The sequence below is a fragment of the Tachypleus tridentatus genome, chromosome 13 (genome assembly GCF_004210375.1).
Source record: "Tachypleus tridentatus isolate NWPU-2018 chromosome 13, ASM421037v1, whole genome shotgun sequence".
Classification (NCBI taxonomy): domain Eukaryota; kingdom Metazoa; phylum Arthropoda; class Merostomata; order Xiphosura; family Limulidae; genus Tachypleus; species Tachypleus tridentatus.
Genome location: NC_134837.1, coordinates 94,881,327 through 94,904,092, shown reverse-complemented (window position 1 = coordinate 94,904,092; position 22,766 = coordinate 94,881,327). Strand labels below are relative to the sequence as shown.

General features: G+C 33.8%; 1 protein-coding gene across 1 annotated transcript in view; it reads right to left on the bottom strand.

Moving 5' to 3' along the window:
- Positions 1-202: 202 nt before the first annotated feature.
- Positions 203-22,766, bottom strand: part of LOC143241015 (glypican-6-like) — a 52,173-nt gene continuing 29,609 nt past the window's right edge. Inside the window, exons 4-9 of the mRNA XM_076484418.1 lie at positions 20,969-21,157; positions 20,294-20,459; positions 12,866-12,996; positions 11,529-11,803; positions 9,816-9,991; positions 203-4,314 (exon numbers count right to left, since the gene is read on the bottom strand). Of these exons, the coding sequence (XP_076340533.1) occupies positions 3,995-4,314; positions 9,816-9,991; positions 11,529-11,803; positions 12,866-12,996; positions 20,294-20,459; positions 20,969-21,157 (1,257 nt within the window). The 3' untranslated portion in view covers positions 203-3,994. The remainder of the gene's footprint in view (positions 4,315-9,815; positions 9,992-11,528; positions 11,804-12,865; positions 12,997-20,293; positions 20,460-20,968; positions 21,158-22,766) is intronic.

Sequence of the window (22,766 nt, the reverse complement as noted above, 5' to 3'; positions counted from 1 at the left end):
TTTTGTTTTGCTGAGTACAATTTAAAATATATTGTAGCGCCATCTGTACACAAGTAAGTAAACCTCATCAAAATTCAAAGTAGTACCTAAAGTACAAAAAAGTCAGAAGAGTATGGAAATTCTAAGTATACAAATCAAAACATAAATGTTGATAATAATATGACATGTAATTTTAAGGCACAAAAAACACAAGCACGCGTTCTTTTAACCGGTTTATTTTAATGTTTTCTAACCACATTACAAATTCAGTATGTACTAACATACTTATTTGTAATTTATAAAATTATTTCATTTCTTTCAAAGTGATATCTTTAACTTAAACTGTTCATATCATTGTTTCAAAATATTTATATCTTCAAAATATTTTATACGATTTTTAAACGAAAATTTGACTTAACAAAATGTGATTTGGTAACAAAAAAGTAAATAACTTTGGAACTTATTTTCCACGATACATACATTTTTCAACATTTATTTTTAAATTTGTGCTTATTATATAAGTAGATTTCATATTATATAAGGTGTATTTCATTACAATTCGCAGAACAGTTAATATCATTAGTGTATATACATCAGCAACAATTACTGTTACAAGTTAATATAATAATTTCGAGCGATTAAAATATTTAACCAGAATTAAAAAGTCTAATTTGTACGGCTTAAAAAAGTTTAATTTGAAGTTGGATGTCGATTTGGGAAATTCAGAACTGTAAATAAACAAGTTAATAAAGTTTGTTTGTTTTTTATTACTGCTATTCATCGCTATCGTAAATGGCCCTACCAAACGATATAATAATTATTTACACTCAATCTGTTAGAACTTACCAACCATTTTTTTATTGCATATAGTTGTCTATTTGTGTATGTAGTAATTAAAACAATGATTCGAGAGTGGGATTTTTTACTCAAAATAATAATTTTAAAAAGGCTATAGTTATATGGAGTTTAGGTTAGATGTATAGAAGTTCAATTGCTCTACATATTGTAAAGTTATTTATTTAACACTTTAATTTTTATTGTACGTTGTGGAAGCCTTTTGGGGAGTGCTGAGACGGCCTCTGGCTGACTTAGTATCAAATTATAGATTGTGAGGTAAATTAACGTTTGTTAGTTGTAGGATGAAATTTATAACATACTCACATTAAAATGATATCGTGACTTGATAATGCTAACCTTATCAAATGACAGAGTATTATGAGTTGCCCTGAAATGATAGAATGACAATGTACCAAAAGCTCAACAGGTTCTGTAGAAAATTCTCGCAAAATGTACTGAAATGATTTGATACAAAATGAGACTATGTTTTGTATTTATAATGTTTTGGGCCTCTAGATGAAGGTATGTTTGTATAATTTAAATGTTACCGAACTCAGGACTGTAACTTCAGACTATGTATGTCTGGTTCTTATGTCTTTTAGCGCATTATAGAACTATATTTCTTTAATGTTAGCATCAGCTATCACGCGATGAAGTTTTATTTGTATAGTTTCAATGTTTCCTGACACAGGGTAAGATTATGTTCGTAGAGCTACTTTTGTGCAGCTATAAAATTATATGCTTTAAAATTAGGCTGCGTTTACATAATTACATTGTAACCTGGTATCTGAGTAAAGTTGAAGTATAAATTTGCATAGAATAGTGCTATCTCTGTAGTGTTTAAACGTTATCTAACTCGTGCAAGATGAAGCTATATTTACATAGTTTTGGTGTTACATAGCGCTAGATTAGACTATGGTATAGTACTGGTACTAGAACAATACTATACCATAGTTTTGGTGTTACATAGCGTAAGATTAGTCTATGGTATAGTATTGGTACTAGAACAATAAGAGACTATGTTTCTATAATAATGATGTTACTATACAAGATGAGGCTACAACTGTGTAGTACTGTTGCAACCTGGCTCAAGATGAGGCTACATTTGTGTGGTATTGGTATAACCTAACACAGGATGAGGATATATATCTCTAATGTTGATGTTACGAAGTACATAATGAGGCTATGATTGTGTAGTGCTATCGATTCGAAATAAGGTTTTAATTATGTAATGTCAAGTTCCCCGTATTAAATATTCGTTTTTGACGTAAAATATAATTATGTAAATGATGTTTCTAATAGTTGCATAAAAATATGCCACTGTTAATTCTCTGCTTTTACGTTAAATATGTTAGCATCATTGGTAACAAACACAGATAAATATATACACACATAAATAGAATGTAGAATATATATATACGAGCCTGCTGTTATACATCATACTAGCGTTAAATCTAAACCTCGTATTGTACTAGTTAAACATCAGAAGAAAAAAAAATATATATATATATATGTACTTTCTTTTATATACAAACAAATCAAAGCTGTCTTACAGAAAGTTCATATGGGTTAAATTTTGATTCAAATGAAGTCAGAGGTTAATTTTCTTTGTTATTAAGCGTCAATTTTTGTTTGCTTGCTTGAAGTTAAGCACAAAGCAACTTAATGGGCTATCTGTGCTCTGCCCACCACAGGTATCGAAACCCGTATTTTAGCGTTGAAAGTCCGCAGACATACCGCTGTCCCACTTGGAGGAGGGGGCTATTAAGTATACAAATATGCTATGACATATCTGTGCTATGCTCACCGTGTGTATCGAAACCAAATTTGTAACGTTATAATCCAGAAAAAGTTAGTGAACTATATGAAATTATAAAACTTAATAACGAGATGTAAAATAATATATATATTTGTCCGTTTCGTTCGGTTTCACTTCTGTCTGAAAACGATTTTGAGCGTTAAACTACCAGTCGTCGTTCAGTTTACACTTGTTTACGGTCTGTATATTACAAAAGGTGGTTAATAACCGATTGCTTGTTTGTTTGTTTTGACACAAAGCAACACAATTGGCTATCAACGCTCTGACTAACACGAGAAAACAAATTTTGGATTTTAGTATTATAAGTTCGTAAAAGCTGGGAGGATACTTAGTGATGGATTAAAAACCAGATTTTTCTTTCTTAGATGTATGAGTAACTTACTCCTTATAAGAAAACATTCAGATTATGCGAGTTTAACCTGAATAAAATGAAATGACAAGAGAATAAAATCATCACAAAATAAAATAAATCCAAACGAATATCCGGACAAAAATAAAGTTTTAAAGCTACTTTTATGCTAGATCTGTTTTTATTTCAAAAAAGTTTGGCTTCGACTAGTAAACACCCTAAATATGTATTAATTTAAGGATGAGTGTTTATTTTTTCAGCGTTTAAATATAGTAAATAATTATTTTAAAAACGTATATTTAACAGTAATACTGTTGGATTCTGGAGTGTGGCCTAATGTACTGTAGATTCAAAGTTCGCGTTACGTTACCGCTTAAGAAAAAATAATTCTTGCTCCGTATTTATTAGAATAGTGCTTTATTAGAATGGCAGTCAAATCCCACTATTCGATTAGAATATCCCACAGGCTGATGGAAAGTGGTGTTGACTAGCTGCCTTTCCCTCTGGTCTTCACACTTTAGAATTAGAGATGACTAGCACAGACAGCCCTCTGGTAGCTTTGCGTGAAATTCAACGAAACAACAACCAATTAAATGTCTTAAATGAGACAAAGTTTTACATTGCTCCCTATTCGTACAATTGCTAAAGGCTACTAAAAACAAGTTTGCTGTTGTTTAACCCTATCTGCAAACCCTTCTCGTTCGTGATCAATAAAATATTGTCATCCTTTAACTGTCACTTTAACACCTGATACTTACGACAAGTAATTACGAAACACCAGAAGACCTCTTGAAGCATCTAATGGCATATCAAAACACTTTAGACAGACTGTAGAATGCATCTGATTTTCTTCATATAAACTCTATTAGATAAAACATTCACTAAAAGGAATATCTCTCACTATCATAATAAAATGAAGAAACGACAGAAGTAAACATACTTCTGTCTCTTATATCTGTCTCTTGTTACATTTTCTTGAGAACCTAATTACCAAAGCAGTATTATAATTTTTACCACAAAGTGGCACTACCACACACTATAAGTTTGGCAGTAAGTACCACAACTAAACTATGTGTAACTTGAGAAGCTGTTGATGGTGACTTCGTGGGTTCCTGTGGCCTGTGAGTGGTCGGAAGATCTTTGGGTGTGGACGAACTGAAATATATATCCCCGATCTCTTCTTCATGTTCTTTTGGAGTATACCAAACGTCTCCGCTACCACTACCGCTACCACTGGCACTACTCTCTGACTCTTCAGTTTCATCTTGGTTGTACCAAAAGTCTCCACTACCACTACCGCTACCACTGGCACTGGTGCTGGTACTACTCTCTGGTATTTGAAATAAAACAGAAAATACTAATTACATTATATTTTTTTCATAAAATATCGAACTAATTATAGTAGAACTACAGAGAAATAAGTTGTTACAAACGCTTCTTCGCTTGCGAAATTACCGCCTGAGTCCAAACTAGTTAGGATCAGAATCGTAACACACACACAAGCAAACTAAAACGCTTTGAAAGTACAGAAATATACTTCTCGTAAAACAGTAAAGAGAATTATCCGACTGCAGCCATATATTATCTATATCTGTGTTCTCCTTTTTTTCTTTCAAAACCACATGTGGACGACTTTTCTGCGATCGCTATTGAAGCTTTCCCGAAATATAGCTCCAAGCATCAAGAAATACGTTTCAAAGTTCATCTCTAAAAGTTGATTACCTTTTATTATTTTCTCTGTTCAGCTGATCTCATACCGTGATTAACTAATATTGGAATCTAGACATTTTGGAGGACACTCTATAATATCCAATACTCTATCCTTTCTTTTTTTGCGTTGCAAGTAAAGTTTGACTGAATTGGAATTATGTTAACGATAATTATTATGCTAGAAAATTAGCTTTCCCCTGTTAGTCGCTTCCCGAAAGGTTTAGCATGCGTAATGTATTATTATCTGCTTATACCTAGCTGGTCCATTGACTTCATCCAGATTTTCCACCTAAGTTACTGAAATGCATCCCGAAACCAGAGTAGAAGAATAGAGAGACACATGCTTAAAGTCAACTATGGAGGATCAAGATGTGCCCCTGTATTCTTCCACGGTTCTGTTCCTGCAAACTGTATTCTTTTCAACACAAAGGACTTGCTCCATTACGTCAGGGTCCACTTTTTATTCTCTTCGGTATATTTAAATCTCTTTGGTGAAACTTTGTAGAGTGGATGGCAACTGGCTGTTGTGGAGACACAAGACGAAAGGCGGAACACTTTCGAAACGTCGTCCTCTACACTTATGTCTCCACAACAGGCAGTTGCTGCCCATTATACAAAGTTTCATCATGAATACTCTGCCTAAACAGTCTATCAAATTGAATCTCTGTGTTTTATCTCCTTTTGCATGAGATAGGTTTCTTATTAGCTACACATCTTTTTAAATGTTCTCCACAAGGATTTTCATACAGTGGAAGAAAGGACTGAAGATTCTGACAGTTCTTGTGTTAACTCCTGATTAGATTTGTTCTCTCCTCTAAGAAATTAATCCTCTGCGCTGCTCTGCTCATCTTCAGGATCCTTTGGATGGACCATTCCTCTCCTTGTCTGTTTACATTACTTGATCATTTTTTGGACATGCATCCAGAGAAAAGCAGTTCTGTGGCCAATATAACTGTTCTGCACAGAAAAATGAGAGGTCGTTAACGTGTTCGATGCCAAGTGTCCCATCGGTGGGTCACAACCGACTTTTAGAAATGAATCGCGTGAAACACTCGGGAGTCACAGATAATTATGTTTCAGAGCAAAATTTCTCTTATGGCATACGAGTTTGTGACACTTTGACTACTCCTTGACACATCTTGAATGATACTAGGGTAGGAAATGTTTAAATTACTGGTGAGAGCGGACTTTATCCTAGTATAAGAACAAAATATTTTATATTTAAGTAACATTTTTAGTTATTATAGTTAAAACACCAAATCCAAACTACATGCTTTCAAGTTGCACATTGTGTTAAGTGTCATATTTCATTCTCTTGGTAAAAAAGTACGATAGTAATAGTGCAATATTTAGAGATAGTGTAAAAATATTATACAGTACCATATACTATTAACATGTTTATTAAATACATATAAGAGTGAAAGCAAAGAAAAATGTATAATAATAGGTTATTCACACTACATCTGCTCTATTTAAGACTGACGAGGCCTTTCACCCAATACCAGGACTCATTAGGCCGTCTGGAATACGACAGACATAATAGAAGTCTAGAACGCTATCTGTACAGTGTATACCATCGATTCCACGTGCAACAACTGCTGTGCCGTGAAATAGATTACGTTAGTAATTATTTAAATTTTTGTCTAAGATCATTAACAGATCAGAATTATGGTAACCATTAATAACATATTACTAGTTACTTGCTAACGAACATTTGCTGTTGTTTTATAAGTTTTTTTCTATAGCTCTGAGACGTGCTAGGTAATGAGTGTGAAAAAACACATTACGGTAATGTTATACGGAAACGTTAATGAGAGTAAAAAATATTTTTTGCTTATTGCAGCTTCATCAAATGATGTATTACACAGGCCTGTTCCTGCAGTACGTCAGAACACAGTGTATTTATTTATATTGTTAAAACGTCCAAATCACTTTTACAAGGTGAACGATAAAGACGCTGTCAGGAAACATAAGAAAACTAAAAACAAAAACCTATTTATTACTATTTTCCCAACTAACCCATTGAACAAACTATATAGATAGTTATTTGTATCAACTGACTTATGAAAATTCTAATTAAGTGTATGGAAAGTATCGATTATTAAAACCCTTGATCAAAATTAAGTAAAATAAAAGTACATGCATTAATAAATACAAACTCTTATAACATACTCACTAGAAACGTTTAATGTCATAAAGCAATGCACCAGCATATTAAAACCTCTAATGATTATATTGCGCTGAGTTACCAGTTGGACATCATTATGCAAACGATGTTTTCGGCCATAATCCAAATAATATTGCACGAGATTCAGTCAGACGAAGATATTGAGGTTATTTCAAAGTCCACACACTAAGCTTAGTTCAAAATAATATTTCATAAGTATTATTAAAATTTAAAACTGTAATCAATAAGATTTAATAACAATAAAAACTTAAGAACTAGAATACTCAAGATGAACTATATTGTATATATATCAATGTTATTACAGGTTCTTGTGATACCTTGAAACTACTTCCTCCAACGTCAGTTGTGTTTAATCTGATAACTAAATACTAACGTTGTAACAAGAGCTGTGGAAGATAGCAATATCAATCTTCCACCACATGTCTTCACAAAACAGATTATTCATTGTGTGTAGAACTAGGTTTCCAAGACCACATTATAGCTGGCCAAAAACACTAGAGTACATTGTACAGAACCAATTAAATTTAAATGTATACTCAGAAACACTTGTACACAATAGTTATTGTCTAACACTTTTAAAATTAAGTATCCAACTATTAGCTGTTCTTGCAAGGGGTTTATTAGTACTAGAATCTTTAATTAGGATAAAGTGTTAGATAAGTGTTAAGGAGTTAAACGATACTTTCAATGCGAATGTACTTCATCTACTTATCTTCATTCATTAATCTCCTAAGCGCTAAACGGTAATATAAATATATATTAACTATCTAGTTTGTTTGTTTTCTTTTTTTTTAATTTTAAGCATAAAGCCACACAATGGACTATCTGCTCTGTGTCCACTGATATCGTAACTAATGAAGATTTTCCGTTCTTAATGAAAACAGATTCTATATTCCGGGAATGTACTACAATTAACTGAAAATGCACAAACCAAATAACTCAGTGTAAAAATGAGAGCTATAAAGTAATCCTACTGAAAACATGAGCAAGTAGAAAAAGTTAATAGCGTGATTCATAACTTAAATGAAAGTAATAACAAAGAACATGTTATAAATAAAAAGACGTTACTGACCACAGATTATTTACTTAGTAGATATATCATTCTTCATCCTGATAAAGCAGCTAGCACATTTGTTTTTATTTGACAAAAGCCTTGTATTAGACCTTCATATAAAACTAGGCTTTAATTCAAAAACATTAAGACATTTGTGTAATGAGTTCTATAAGGGTATTAAAACCTATACAGAAAGTATCATGCGTAAACATTTTAGAGTTTAATCACATTCTACTGCACATTCTATTAAACCTTACAATACAATAACGAAGTTATTTTAGATTATCGAATAACATCCAAAACATCATAGAAATACAGGTTTATTATCGAGGATAGAAAATCTACAAGTAATGATTTGTCAATTCCGATAGGTAATGGTCTGAAATACATTAAATAGTATTCAAATGAATATTTTAAATAAATTGTGTCACGCTGTTTAACATCCACTGCTTATTACATATAATAAAATTTGTTACAAAACAATATTCTTGAAATTTATTATGAGTTTTAAAGTTTGCAGAACTTCATGGCCTTTTTAAAACTTTCACGTCTACACGTTTTAGATCCTAAGGATATTGTTTAAGGTAGCAGTGAACAAATTTACTTTATTATAACATTGCGTCATTAGTTAAATCACGTTAATTTCTAATAATTACTTTATCATGTGTAGTGTCACTATTATTATTAAACTTTCTCGACACTTACATCGTTTACTCCTTGGCTTTTACAGAGTATTTAGCTGTATCATAATTTTCGTTACTTGCCTCATGTTTTTTTTATTAAGTGACAGAAGGTGGTTAAAGTGGGAGCAGTTGTGTTATACATACTTCAAAATATCTTTGATATATTTTTTCTTTGTATTTAACTTACATTTCAACTGCAGAAGCAATATTCTAGTTATTTACTGTATGATTCGAGTATTCCTGTATTTATTACTTATTAATGTGTATCTTGATAAACATTAGTGTTTTAACTGTATTGTTGATAATGTTTTGGTATTTGACTCCGCAACCAATCAGAAAGTAACATGAGTAGTAGTGGCTCGTTCCGGATATCACGTTCCTGTAAAGTTACACTGTCGGCACTTTTTGAAGGTTTTTCATTGGTCACAAGGCATTTGGGGGGGGGGAATTTTGCTTATGCACGGTTATAGTGATGTTACGTTCTTCAACAAATATTAAATATACGACAATACCTAGAGCTAAGAACTATTGTTTATCTGTTCCATAGCTGTGGTATACTCTAGTTTTTCAGTTCAGTTACTTCATTAGTTTTTGTTTCTTTAAGTATTATTATACTGTAAAGAAATTTCTTTTCATTGCTAGTCTAATACAGAGACTTAAAAATACCTAATTATCTTAAGTTGGCCGAACCTCGTAATATATTATTGGGTTTACGACCGAAAACATTAACAGCGAGAGTATCTAACTGAAGAAACAATGTATTCTAACCCTCATAAGTAAGAATGCAAGAAAAGTATAATTAATTATATGAAATCCATTTTTTAGTTTCTCTCTAAATAGTTAGCTTGTTCAGAGTAGAAGTTAATATTAACGTCCTTCTGGAGGAAGGACAGAGACATATACGAATATTCTGCCAGCTATAAGTTTACTCGTGACTGTATTACATGTTAAATAGTCTTGGATTCTCCATTAAAGAAATATGTAGAAACAAAAAAGGTGTCGCCATGGCTTGCATCTGCGGCGACACACCAGTGCATAAGTTCAAATTTAATACGAAACAACGCGAAGTAAAACATTGAAGAACTATACAACTTATTATACATATAAGGGACACTTCTTTATGTCCAGTGCTCTACATTATTGACCATAATATTGTTTACATAGTTTACAATCACATAATTATGTTCTTTACTTACCAGTGTCTGGCCATTTCACAACCTGACCGTTGTAGGCATCATTCAGCTTGCTATTAATGAGTTGCAATGTTAACATTTGTTGACTAATGATGACGTTCTGTGTAGTGACATCCAACGTCACTTCCGGGTTGTCTTTCTGGCTACTAAGGCCATTTCCTACAGGAGTTGCATCATACCTTCGGAAATATTTTGAGACTTTAACGAGATTGTCGATGATAAACTAAATCAGACGTCAAAAACTTTAATACAGATTATAACTAGTTACTAAACGTATTATCCTGGAACTAATATTTTACAGAGAAACGAAAAACATGGTGAACTAATCTTGTGTTACACCGGATCCCACTTGATACGAAATGAACTTCTTCCAAAACTAATATTGTATTAAACTAAGTCCCACTCGATTCATTCGAAATTAATTTTCTCCAAAACTAATACCATGTTTGTGTCTTCACTGGCCAACTTTAATTTACTGTTTATATTTATAACTACACCAAGCCAGGCTTCTAGAGCGTTACTGTTTTATATATTCACAAATTGTTATAACTAGAGCGAAATTTCATAATGACGAGAAACTCACTTGAGTAAAAATATATTCTCAAGACGGCCAGTATGGTTATTAAAACTTTAATTAAAACAAAGTAGAAACGTTGTTCTGTACTTTATATGAATTAAGGTTTCAATACTTATACCAACTGTCTCTCAAAATAAAGCGAAATTTAATTTTGAAGAAAATTCATTTAGTTTCAAGTAGGACACAATTTAATACAATGTTAGTTCTGGAGGAAGCTCATTTGGTATCAAGTATGATCTGGTTAAATACAATGTTAGTTCTGGAGGAAGCTCATTTGGTATCAAGTATGGTCTGGTTAAATACAATGTTAGTTCTGGAGGAAGCTCATTTGGTATCAAGCATGATCTGGTTAAATACAATGTTAGTTCTGGAGGAAGCTCATTTGGTATCAAGTATGGCCTGGTTAAATACAATGTTATTTCTGGAAAAAGTTCATTTCGTATTAAGTGGGAGGGAAATTAGTTTTAAATGGATCCTTTAGGGTGAACTTCAAATATATACTGCTGATTTCCTTTTCAAATAGTAGTCATATGTTATTATTTCTATTCATACAGACAACCTATCTTTTCACACACACGCCTTATTAAACTAAGTTTTGCTATTGCTTTATGTGTTTTCATGTCTGAAATATTAAAGTTAACTTCATTTTCATTCTTTCTATCTAAATTTTCAGAGCGACACATCAAAAGGTTTTTGGATTATATCGAAAATATTTAAACCAGTTTTTGCATCTTATATTAATTCACATTCTGTGTTTGTTTCCTTGTTCGCGAACTTTTTCCACAATTTTGGAACTAGTCAGATCAAATTTCAAACATGGACTCGGATAGTGGCCTGAGAGGGTGGATCCTTATCTATATCAAGGAGGAACAAAACGTGATGTGGTATAGGAGTAGATTTTGAGGGTCACTGGGCCCGAATATGTTATAGAATTTTATGTTCTGGGCCTCCCTTCGAGACTCCCAGGATAATCATGTTTCAAAATTTGTTCATGGGGTACATGTAGAAGTAACTGAAGAAAATGGAGGAGCTTGATCAGTACACTGGGGCCTCTATGAATCATAAGTAGGCTGTTGAGCCCCGAAAATAGCTTATGCTAGTGTTCAGAACGTAAAAAAACTCGAGGTGGATCTTTATACCTTGCTTTTGTTAGACCATTCCAACAACTGTTAGGGTCGTCCCGTACTTTTCTGTCACCCACCACTTCGGGATGATTGCACAGTTCATTCGGCAATTGTGACCAAAAGTTTTTAGTCTTTTTGAGTTTTCTCTTGATGTCATCGACAAGCCGCTCAAATCCACTTTTGATCGGATGGAACACCGGTAAGCGGGTACCAAAGTTAAATGAACGGAACTCGATCTCTCCAGTGAGATCTCTTTTCTGTAGTCTTGGTTTTCCACAATATTGAAATAACTATATGTTGTAACAGAAAAAACGTTGTGTTAATAAACTTTAAATAAATCACGGGTAAATAAAAAAATACAGAGCTGTAACTATGCTGAATGAAGAAATTTAACAGGTTAAGAAAAATCATACAGAGAACATTTTTAACAACTATGATGAATGAAATAATTCAAAAACATGATTTCCTTTAAGGTTTTTCAGAATGGGGTAAACTGGTTAATTTCCGCCAGAATTGAAAAGAGTTCCTATGACGCACGTGAAGACCAGAAGTTTAGTGCGAAACAACATTATTTTGTAATACTTAGCAATGTGAGAGTTGTTTATTTCAAATATGGAATCACAATGTTTGGAAGTTAAAAATTCCTGAAGTTGGAAAGTGTTTCTTTTTTTCATGCCTTACATAAAAACGCACATGATTTGAACACTATTAGCTATGTTAACATGACATTCGTTAATAACAGGAAACACGTAAAAGAAATTCACTGTAAATATTAAGTATGCACTTAAAACACTTGTGATCCTAAATTTAAAGATAGAGCACTTCATTAAGTGTTGAATTTGATTTTTCTTTACAATAAAAGTTAAAGAAAGTGTTGTAAGGCTATTAAGCAGATAGAACTAAAGACTATTTTACTCTAAGCCGGTAATGATTAACTGCTAATTATGAATCTTGATTTTGTTTCTAAAGTGGAGGAAGGCCAAGTCAATTAATGTTCGCCGTTTCTTTTCAAACAGTGAAATACTATACCTTGTGCGTTTAATAGTTGACAAAGGGTGGCTTCATAGAATCAATACGGGTTTTTTAACCAAGCACAACAAATACTACATGATAAAATAAGTTACAAACAATCGATAGTTATTTTTCTAGTTAAACCGAAACTTAATACAAAAAAAACAACATAACAGCACGTGTTGTTCTTTCGAAATTGTTTTTTCATAATTTTCTCTGTGGACTTGGAAAAACCTACTGTTTTAAAAGGACGAAATATTATACTACAACAGCCTTTTAACCATTCGTATATACTTATTAACATGTTTTTCTGTTGTTGTTTTATTTTTTTTTCAGTTTACCTTCGATGAAATGATGTGACCGTTCTCCTGGAAAGTCATCATGGCGTCTGACACCCTAATTTCAATTGGTTCTACAACAGCTTCGATACTGAAGGAAGATTCAAGGCGATGAGCTAACATCAGAAGGGCATCTAACAGAAACAAAACAACATTTAAAAGTCTATCTTTTATTTTTTGTAAGAAATTGATAGTTAATTCTAAGTCTTTGAATTCACCGAAACATAGCAGCTCGAAGCTATGTTAACCGCATTAGCAAGACACAAGCAACGATTTATTAACTACTTCACTGGCACATTTATAGATAAACAACCCTCCAATGCCTGGTTTATTTTTACATACACAGAAGACGAAAAAAAGACACGTGTTTTAATATTTCATTGCTTATCTGAAACTTGAAACTCATGAACGTTTCTTTTCATGATGGTACGAAATTCCAAACGCACATGGCAGTGGTTTAGAAGAGTATGCGCATGCGCCCATAGCTGTGAAAGAGTTAAAAATAAGATAATAACTGAATATTTTAGTATCAAAAAATTAAACAATGAGAAAACAAAAAACGTGGGAATGCAGTTTACATTGATGACAGTAGTTTGATAAGTAATATTATATCAGGTGCAACAATTTAAGACATGGGGTTTAAAATGATGAAATTCTTTTTATTCTATCAGCTAAATGGTTTTCTTGTTGTTTTTTTCTGTTTTTTTAACGTCGTAACAACGATTTTGCTTTAAACGTGAAGCTGTCTTTTTCATTTACAGACATCCATCACTATGATAAAGAGCAAGCGTCACAGATGAAAGCATTCAAATTGAGCATCGGTTTCTAGAAGTTCTTAAAATTAACTGCTTTAGTTGCATTACTTCATCGTAATTGAACAATTGTTTTTCTAAGAACTATATGCTTTGTGTTGCAGTGTTTCCGCCAACTCTTACCCTTCAACTGGTTAGACTTGAAGATAGTCTAAAAAATAATAATAATATGGTGTTTGTGAACTACTCGGAATCACAAATGTAAGAACTGACCTCTCATCTCAGTGCGACCGAGATGTAAGTCTAGAGGTTCTAACTTTAAAAGTCTGGTTTCGATACCAGTGGGGATCAGAGTACAGATAGCCGAGCCCATTCTAACGTTTACTCTATCACAAAATATTTATTTTTCTTCATTCGGTTAGCAGTACAAAAACGGTAATATGCACGCATCACTACACTTTAGCCTCAAAATCCATCACCCCATAACAGGTGACATCATGTATATTTTAATTTTTTTATCAAATGGTTTTTTAATAATTATAAACAAACTTCACGACAGTATTCAATAAACTGGTTGTCAAATTCGCAAACAGACATAATAATTTGGGATATAAAATATTCTAGATTCTATTTATGGTTCTGAACCTCGCTTGCCTACAACATGGTTTAGTTGGAAAAGTTCAATAACAAAGTTCCAATAACAATTGGAAAAACAAGTTTCGAAAACTTTTTTTGTTTTTTAGAGATCTATTTTGAACTACGTATCCTAATTAAAGCGACACGTTCGTCATATTACGAGATGTACTGTGGAATGGAGCATTAAGAATTTAAATTATAGTATAGGCACTTCATAACAGAACCAGCTGGGTGATCTGTGTTTTGTAAAAAACATGACTTCTGCGAAAACTTAGAGAAAAGTAACGTCTCTCGGTGATACAGCGGTAAGTCTACGGATTTACAACACTAAAATCAGAGATTCGATTCCTTTCTGTGGACATGGCAGATAGCCCAATGTGGCTTTGTTATAAGAAAAACACATAAACAGAAAAGTAACATTCATTCTCGTGGATTGAAGGTTAGACTGTCGGTTTACATTTTCTAAAATAAATGAGTCATTTGAGTTGATTGTTGTTAAGCACGATGCTATACAATAGGCTACCTGTACTCTACTCAGCACAAATATCAAAACCTGATTTTTTGAGTCTTAAACCAGTAGAGTCACCACCGTGCCGCTTGAAGAGGTAAACAAGTAAAAGGTTTTTTGTTTTTTTTGTACATCGCCTACTTTCCACCATGAACACAACAGCATGCAAAATTAAATTGTTTCTAATATTTCCGGGCCTGGCATGGCCTAGCGCGTTAAGGCGTGGGCTTCGTAATCTGAGGGTCGCGGGTTCGCGCCCGAGTCGCGCCAAACATGCTCGTCCTCCCAGCCGTGGGGGCGTTATAATGTGAAGGTCAATCCCACTTTTCGTTGGTAAAAGAGTAGCCCAAGAGTTGGCGGTGAGTGGTGATGACTAGCTGCCTTCCCTCTAGTCTTACACTGCAAAATTAGGGACGGCTAGCACAGATAGCCCTCGAGTAGCTTTGTGCGAAATTCAAAAACAAACAAACAATTCTAATATTTCCCTAACTAAAACAAAACGTATGCAAACAGATTTTATCCTGTGAACATTTCTTGAAACTTATGGTTTGGTAAACTAAAGAAGCATTAATATTATTTCATTTTAATAACCATTTTCTCAATATCATGCTGTTTATAATACTCCCTTGCTTTCACATACACACACTCATTGTGTTCCAATGTTCATGTAACATCTACTTCGCCATGCCAATTTCTTTTCATCAGATCAGACGAAATGGCCAGGTACGCTAACGCGGAAAGATCAAAAGGACATTAAAGGAACCGACATAGATTCAATGAAGGGACTCACACCCTGTTTCATTTACATAACTGGTTCTCTGTCTTGATGAGAGGTACAACGTGGTTACATGGATTTTTTTTCCCCATGATTTACTGACCTGAACTAGGTTATTTCTTGGCGCCAACTTATCTAGTCTTATCCTTAATTAAGGCATTGAGCACTTTGTAGTTTCTTACATAATTTTTGAGAAAAAACACACACAAAAATTAAAACTAAAATAAACCTAAAATTAACATTAACACCAACACACTTTGAACATTGTTAATTTAGAAATTCATTTAAAGAAAACTTGGCAGTCTTATGTTTTAAAACTCTATTTACACTTCAGTGTAGAAGCCATATAATACACTGTGTGTGTTTTCTTATAGCAAAGCCACATCAGGCTATCTGCTGTGTCCACTGAGGGGAATCGAACCTCTGATTTTAGCGTTTTAACTCCATAGACTTACCGCTGTATCAGCGAGCGACCCATATAATACAACTAATTTTGGAATTTATATAATGTCTAATAACAAGACGTTTATGTTATTTGAATAGCATAAACGATAAATAAAGCATTTTTGCATAATAATGTAGTGTTTTGATATTTAGATACATACAAAAATATTAAATATCCAACCAAAGAAACAATTTTAAAATGAAAAGAAGTAAACAAACACACATAAAATATATGTGAGGCTTTTGACTATTTCTATCTCACCACACAATAACTTAAAGTAATTTAGGTGGATAAATAATATTATTATATTGCCTCCAATTTATTATTCGATATTATATAGTAAATCACCTATTTAATTATTATATCATAGTTTTCTTTTCTTTTAACCAAAGGCTTTGTAAGCACAAAGCTACACAATGGGCTATCTGTGCTCTGCCCAACATGGGTATCGAAACCCGGATTCTAGCGTTTAAGTCCGCTGTGGCACTGAAAGGCTAAGCAAATAACAAGAAGGATTGTTTGTTTGTTTTTGAATTTCGCGCAAAGCTACACGAGGGCTATCTGCGCTAGCCGTCCCTAATTTAGCAGTGTAAGACTAGAAGAAAGGCAGCTAGTCATCACCACCCACCGTCAACTATTGGGCTACTCTTTTTACTAACGAATAGTGGGATTGACCGTCACATTATCACGTTCCCACGACTGAAAGGGTGAGCATGTTTGGTGGAACTGGGATTCGAACCCGCGACCCTCAGCAAGAAGGAAATACAGAGGCATCGCTAGGTACATAAAAAACAGGATTCGATCCCACATGTAGGTGAAGATTAGGAATTCCAGTACGATACAATCGTGGTTTTCTATTCTGATTTTTCAAGACGCCAAATGAGAATTTGAGGCACTGAAATATAATTGGAGCACGGGCCTTGTATCCCAATGCTTAGTGACACCTTTGAGAAAATATTACACGTAGCATAAAATACTTGTCATACTTTTTTAAAATGAAAAAAAAAAGTTTGCAACATATATTTTGTGACATTGGTTTGCATTTAACTACAACAAAAGTTTATGTTTCACTTTATCAACACATCACAACGAAAACCGCAACAGGGTATGAGCAATGTAAACTTGTATTTTATTGGACAGTACATTGTACGTACATGCGCAGGAAAGGCTTGTGTTTTATTACAACGTTATTTATATCTTAATGCACAATGCATATTGAATAAGAAATTGCAAGGTATTACAAAATGCGTGTTTATATGCGTGCAGCTACCACCAGCGAATTAGCCGTAAAGAGCCTTTCTTTTGTATCCTAAAATTAATCTAATTTGGAAAACAGCTACAAATATCGGTAATATTAATATTACTATGATGATATTTATTTGTCTTTTTAATCTGAAGTTTTTCAGCTTGGATATAACTTTGGAAATCTCAGATATAAGCTTGCACGAGGCGAGACTACAAAATGGGCGAAACAGTATAGTGACGTGTCTTTAATTACTTCAACCCCAATGACTAAAATTAACCTTGAAATAACGTAAAATATTTCGATCGTCACAGCCTTTTCTTCGATTGTGAACTGAGGTACCACATCTCGTTATATGTAAAATCTAGTACCGAATGATTTTATTTGATTGTCTGTTATTAAGCTTCAAACTTCTATCTCAGCCAACGGAGGGTAATAACGAATGATGGGGAAATGATAGGGTATTAACTGATTTCGTATCCAAACTGTTCCAATGTTGTGAATTATTAAAACGTTCTGTCTTAGTATCTGTCAATTTGAGTCAAAACAGTGGTAGGTATAGTACATTATTATTCTGTATAATTTTTTAATGTCGATAAAAGACGAGTAAGTCTCATACTCATCAAAATAACACAGGGCCACACGAGAAAAATTTCTGGGAGAAAATAAAAACAAAGATGGGTATAGTGGGACAAAACTACCAACTTTTTCAATAATAATGAAAAGATCCACTGGATAACTGTTCTTTTCACCTGACTTGTTTCTTTGACTATATTTGGGGAATTTTGCGTAAAGCAACTTGAGGGCTATCTGTGATGTCGAAAAAAACCCACTTGTAGAGAAATATATCCGACACTCAGTTACACAAACACCCATTCCAAACATGTGGTCAGCTTCCGGTCAGTTACCTCTTTCTTTCTTTGTGAACCTGACGATGACCGAAGAAGGTCGAAACGTTGTTCGCTCCTCTACGTAAAATATTTTCTCAACCCAAACGAGCCGTTTTTACATATATATTGAGAACTATCTATTCTGGCCTTGCCAAATCTTGAAGTGATAGACGAGAGCAGTATTTCCAGACTATGAGGGCACAAAGTTTGGAAATCACTGGACTAGAGAAAAGACGACTTGTCAACACCACTCCCCGCTAACTCGTTGGATACTCTAATCAAAGGGTTGGATTTAAACAGTACTCTTATAACGCATCTGCGTCCCCAAAACGGTGAGAGCAATTCAATGTATTGTCAGTAACGAGTCGCAAACCAGGGATTCTATGATCCCCATACCTGTACACTAAGGACTGGTCCATGAGAGCTCTGGAGTGTTTGGTTACGAAAATAGATGCTCCATCACATACTCGTATTTATTTAGATGCTGAGGTAACCGTCCTTTGTACAAGTTATGAAATTGTTCGGGATGGATATTATGATAAATAACGCAAAAATCCTAACTTTTACACAATTTATTTATAGCATATTATTACAGTATTCATTATTACCGCAATAATGTTTTGTATAAGCATAAGAACTCAATATCTATATAATTAAAACATGGTTATATACTATTTTATGGTCTGAGTGATTTTGTACAAAAATGTTTTGGTTGTTTATTTGTTGTTGTTTTTTTAATTTCGCGCAAAGCTACACGAGGGCTATCTGTGCTAGCCGTCCCTACATTAGTAAAGACTAGAGGGAAAGCATCCATTCTTCACCACCCATCGCCAATTCTTGGATTACTCTTTTACCAACGAAGAGTGTGATTGACAGTAACAATAAAACGCCCCCACGACTGTAAGGGCGAACGTGTTTGGTGTGAGGGGGATTCGAATCCGCGATCCTCGGATTACGAGTCAAGTGCCTTAACCATCTGGTCATCCCGGGCCTGTACAAAAGGTAACGACCGAAGTAGTGGTGCTTTCATTTACCCACTTTCAACATCTCCTAATGTTCTTCCACAGTATTTCACGGTATTGATTAATTAACGGTCATCGGCCGCAAAAGTGTCTTATGGGATGAAGTTGTAAGGTAACGGGTCAAACTAAGAAGTGGGTATACTCAAGAAACGGCTCTTTATGTCAGCGTTATGGTGGTTGTTGTCGTATCAACTTCTTTTAAGTTTATGTATTACTGCAATAGTGGTGGCTATTTTTATTCATTGCATTCCGCCACAGACTGCTAGCGCATTCTCTGAAATACATATGACGTTTGTTTGTCCTCCCCTACACTGTGTATGTATTGTTATATAACAAAGCCACATCAAACTATCTGCTGTGTCCAACTTTATTTTAACATTAAAAATCCGAAGACTTACCGCTGTTCTACCGAGGAATGTTTGTCTAGTGTAATAACGTGGCGCTATACATCAATTCAGTTAACTTACATCACAGATAATGAATACTCAATAACATCAATAATGGAAGTAGAAAGATTGTGAACCCTCCTATTAACAGCCTATCATCTGACAATGTTTGGTTCAGATTGGTCCAGTGACTTAGAAATAGTTAAATAATGAACAAACAGACAGACTCGCAGATTTTCTTTTTCTTTATTTACATAGATAGATATGAATTTAGTTAAAAGCTGAGTATGTACTAGTTAAATGCTTCCGTTGTTCAGGGTTCTCATCTCGTGCAGTGGTATCCCACAATACTCATGCTACCTTTCTTGAGGTGATGAGACAGCTTACATATTCGCAATTCCAGTTTTCTATAAATCACTGTATGAATTCTGTCGACTGCAATTAAACATGTTTCGTACTATGCCATTATATTGTTGAAAATCACACGACAGTTACATTTTCTGTGTGTGTCGCTAGATGGTTAATTCAACACTTGGTATAGTTCAGAAAAACGAACTAAAGCATCACAAAAAAAATAATGTAATTAAAGCAAAAACAACATGCAGGTGAACAATTACCTCTCCCTCATAAATGTACAGCATGCGAAATGTGTGCAACAGGCAACAGTAATCTTAAGTTTGCTTGTTTCCTTGTAATAATTCTTAAAGAACTTTTATCGATTTCTCAGACATTTTGTCATATATAACTGAATTTCCACACGTTGTAACACCTTACCGATGTAATTGTTCCATTCTTTGTCAAGTTCAGCGTGGTAGGCCAGGCAACCCTTCATAACGTTAAGACAATAGTTTCCACACGGTTTCAAGTCTGGCAGTCCGTGACAGTGAGGGCAGTAGGTCATCTTCATAAGCGCCCGACTGCACTGCTGGCTCGGGGTCACCTGTTCAAAAACAAATTTGAAAAACTTGTCACACTGGAACTGTAGGACACAACTAAAGAGCTTCTTTGATTGTATATGATGACAAACCCATGGGTGCCTACAGGAAGGAGCATGATGAGGCACTTATCCCTCTTGTATTTCACAAAGTATTGCGCGTATTATGATACAAACTTAACATCGTAGTTAAACTAAATATTTTCGGTAATTCTTATTAAAACTGTAAATTTGCGTTTAAGCACACATAACACATATCATTTTAGTGTATTGACTTGTAAAAGCTAATCCCATACATACATGTTTTGTCTCCCTAACCCCACCCTACAAAACATTTCTGTGTGCGCCCATGGAGAAAATAAAGCTTAGTTTTAGTTTAATATAACATTGTTTTCTAGTATTATATGTAAACCCAAACTTTGTTGCCTGTTAAATGTAATTTCAACAACAATATCTTAAGAAATAAGATGATGTTATTTTTTCGACATCACATTAAAGACTGTTACTTAGCTTACCTCTAACACGTGCCGTATCACATCTCGCCCAACTGTAAGAGCTTGAACAAAAGTACGGGTGGCTATGAACGAACGTTTAATTTCAACAGTTAACCTTTTAGGTACGTCTCCAAAAGGTTTTAGATCGTCCATCAGATCACGGATACAGTTTAGATACACTTTATCGAATTGATACTGGGCATTAAGAACCTGTCAGAGATGAAAATATATATATATATACATCTGATGTTGTTTTTTCAAAAATATTTATATCTTAGCAAACTACGCAATAGTTGTCCTTAGTACCCAATCTATGTTACTCGTGAAACTTATTCTGTGTAGAGATATGCGTGGCCTAGTGGTTAGTGTGCCGGAATGTGAATCTGAGGGTCTTCTGTTTCGGGCCTCTTTGTCGTAAAATTGCGCTCCGGACCTTGAGACTGTGGGTGTGTCATAAGAGTGACGGATATTACTATTCAATAAAAGTAACTCAAGAATTGGCAGTAAGTGTTATTGTTGACTACCTGTATCCCATCTGGTCTATAAGTTCATAATTAAGGACGCCGAGCTCATATGTACAACCAATGTATTTAACAGTGTGCAAAAGTGAAGTGGAAAGGTAAAATATACCAGAGTAAGAGAGGTATGTGAAGAATTAGGACTCACAGGGTAGTAGGGATACGCTGACTATGAGATTTATCAAAAGAAAACACCATAAAATTAAACTAAAAATAAATTTGTATTCCATACCTCACGTCATCCAACACGCATTATTCATCGGCTACAGGCATTTGCTTTAAATGTTTAATTTCCTTCATCTGAGTTTTGTTGTTAACAGTAAAATGATTTGGGTAGATAAGATGTGAGTTTTGTTGTTAACAGTATAATGATTTGGGTAGATAAGATGTGAGTTTTGTTGTTAACAGTATAATGATTTGGGTAGATAAGATGTGAGTTTTGTTGTTAACAGTAAAATGATTTGGGTAGATAAGATGTGAGTTTTGTTGTTAACAGTATAATGAGTTGGGTAGATAAGATGTGAGTTTTGTTGTCAACAGTATAATGATTTGGGTAGATAAGATGTGAGTTTTGTTGTCAACAGCAAAATGATTTGGGTAGATAAGATTTTGTTGCTACTTTCTCGGGGTGGGAGATTTCAAGGTCAAATTAAATAATTCATATTAGATTATGATCACTATAAAATCTAGATTACTAACTTCTGGAGTTAACTTTACTGTGTTATCTTCCAGTGGTACAATATATGGTAACCTTTTGTATTGTAATAATTATTTTATAGTTTTTCTCTATATATGAGTTTTATCTGTGAGATAATTCTGAATAAAATTAAAGCAGTTATAAAACAGGTAAACAAGTAAAATAAAGGTTAGGATAGAGTATGTTGTTTTATGATTTGAAGATATTTTTAAAACAAATCAAACTTGTTTCCTGTATAATGTATTCAGTTACGTATACAGATATATATACACACGCAACATTTGCTGTTTAATAATTAATAAAGTAAGCAATAAATTAAACTATGTTTAATTTGATTATACTCTCTATTAACTACCAGTCAGTTTGGGTTCAACGTTTTACTTCAGGTAAACATAATTCAGTGTGTTCTTATGTTAAAATATAAGCATCACTAGATGGTTCTTTCCTCACATTTTATAAATAATTTGCACTGTTTGTTTGTTTTAGAATTTTGCACAAAGCTACTCGAGGGCTATCTGTGCTAGCCGTCCCTAATTTAGCAGTGTAAGACTAGAGGGAAGGCAGCTAGTCATCACCACTCACTCCAACTCTTGGGCTACTCTTT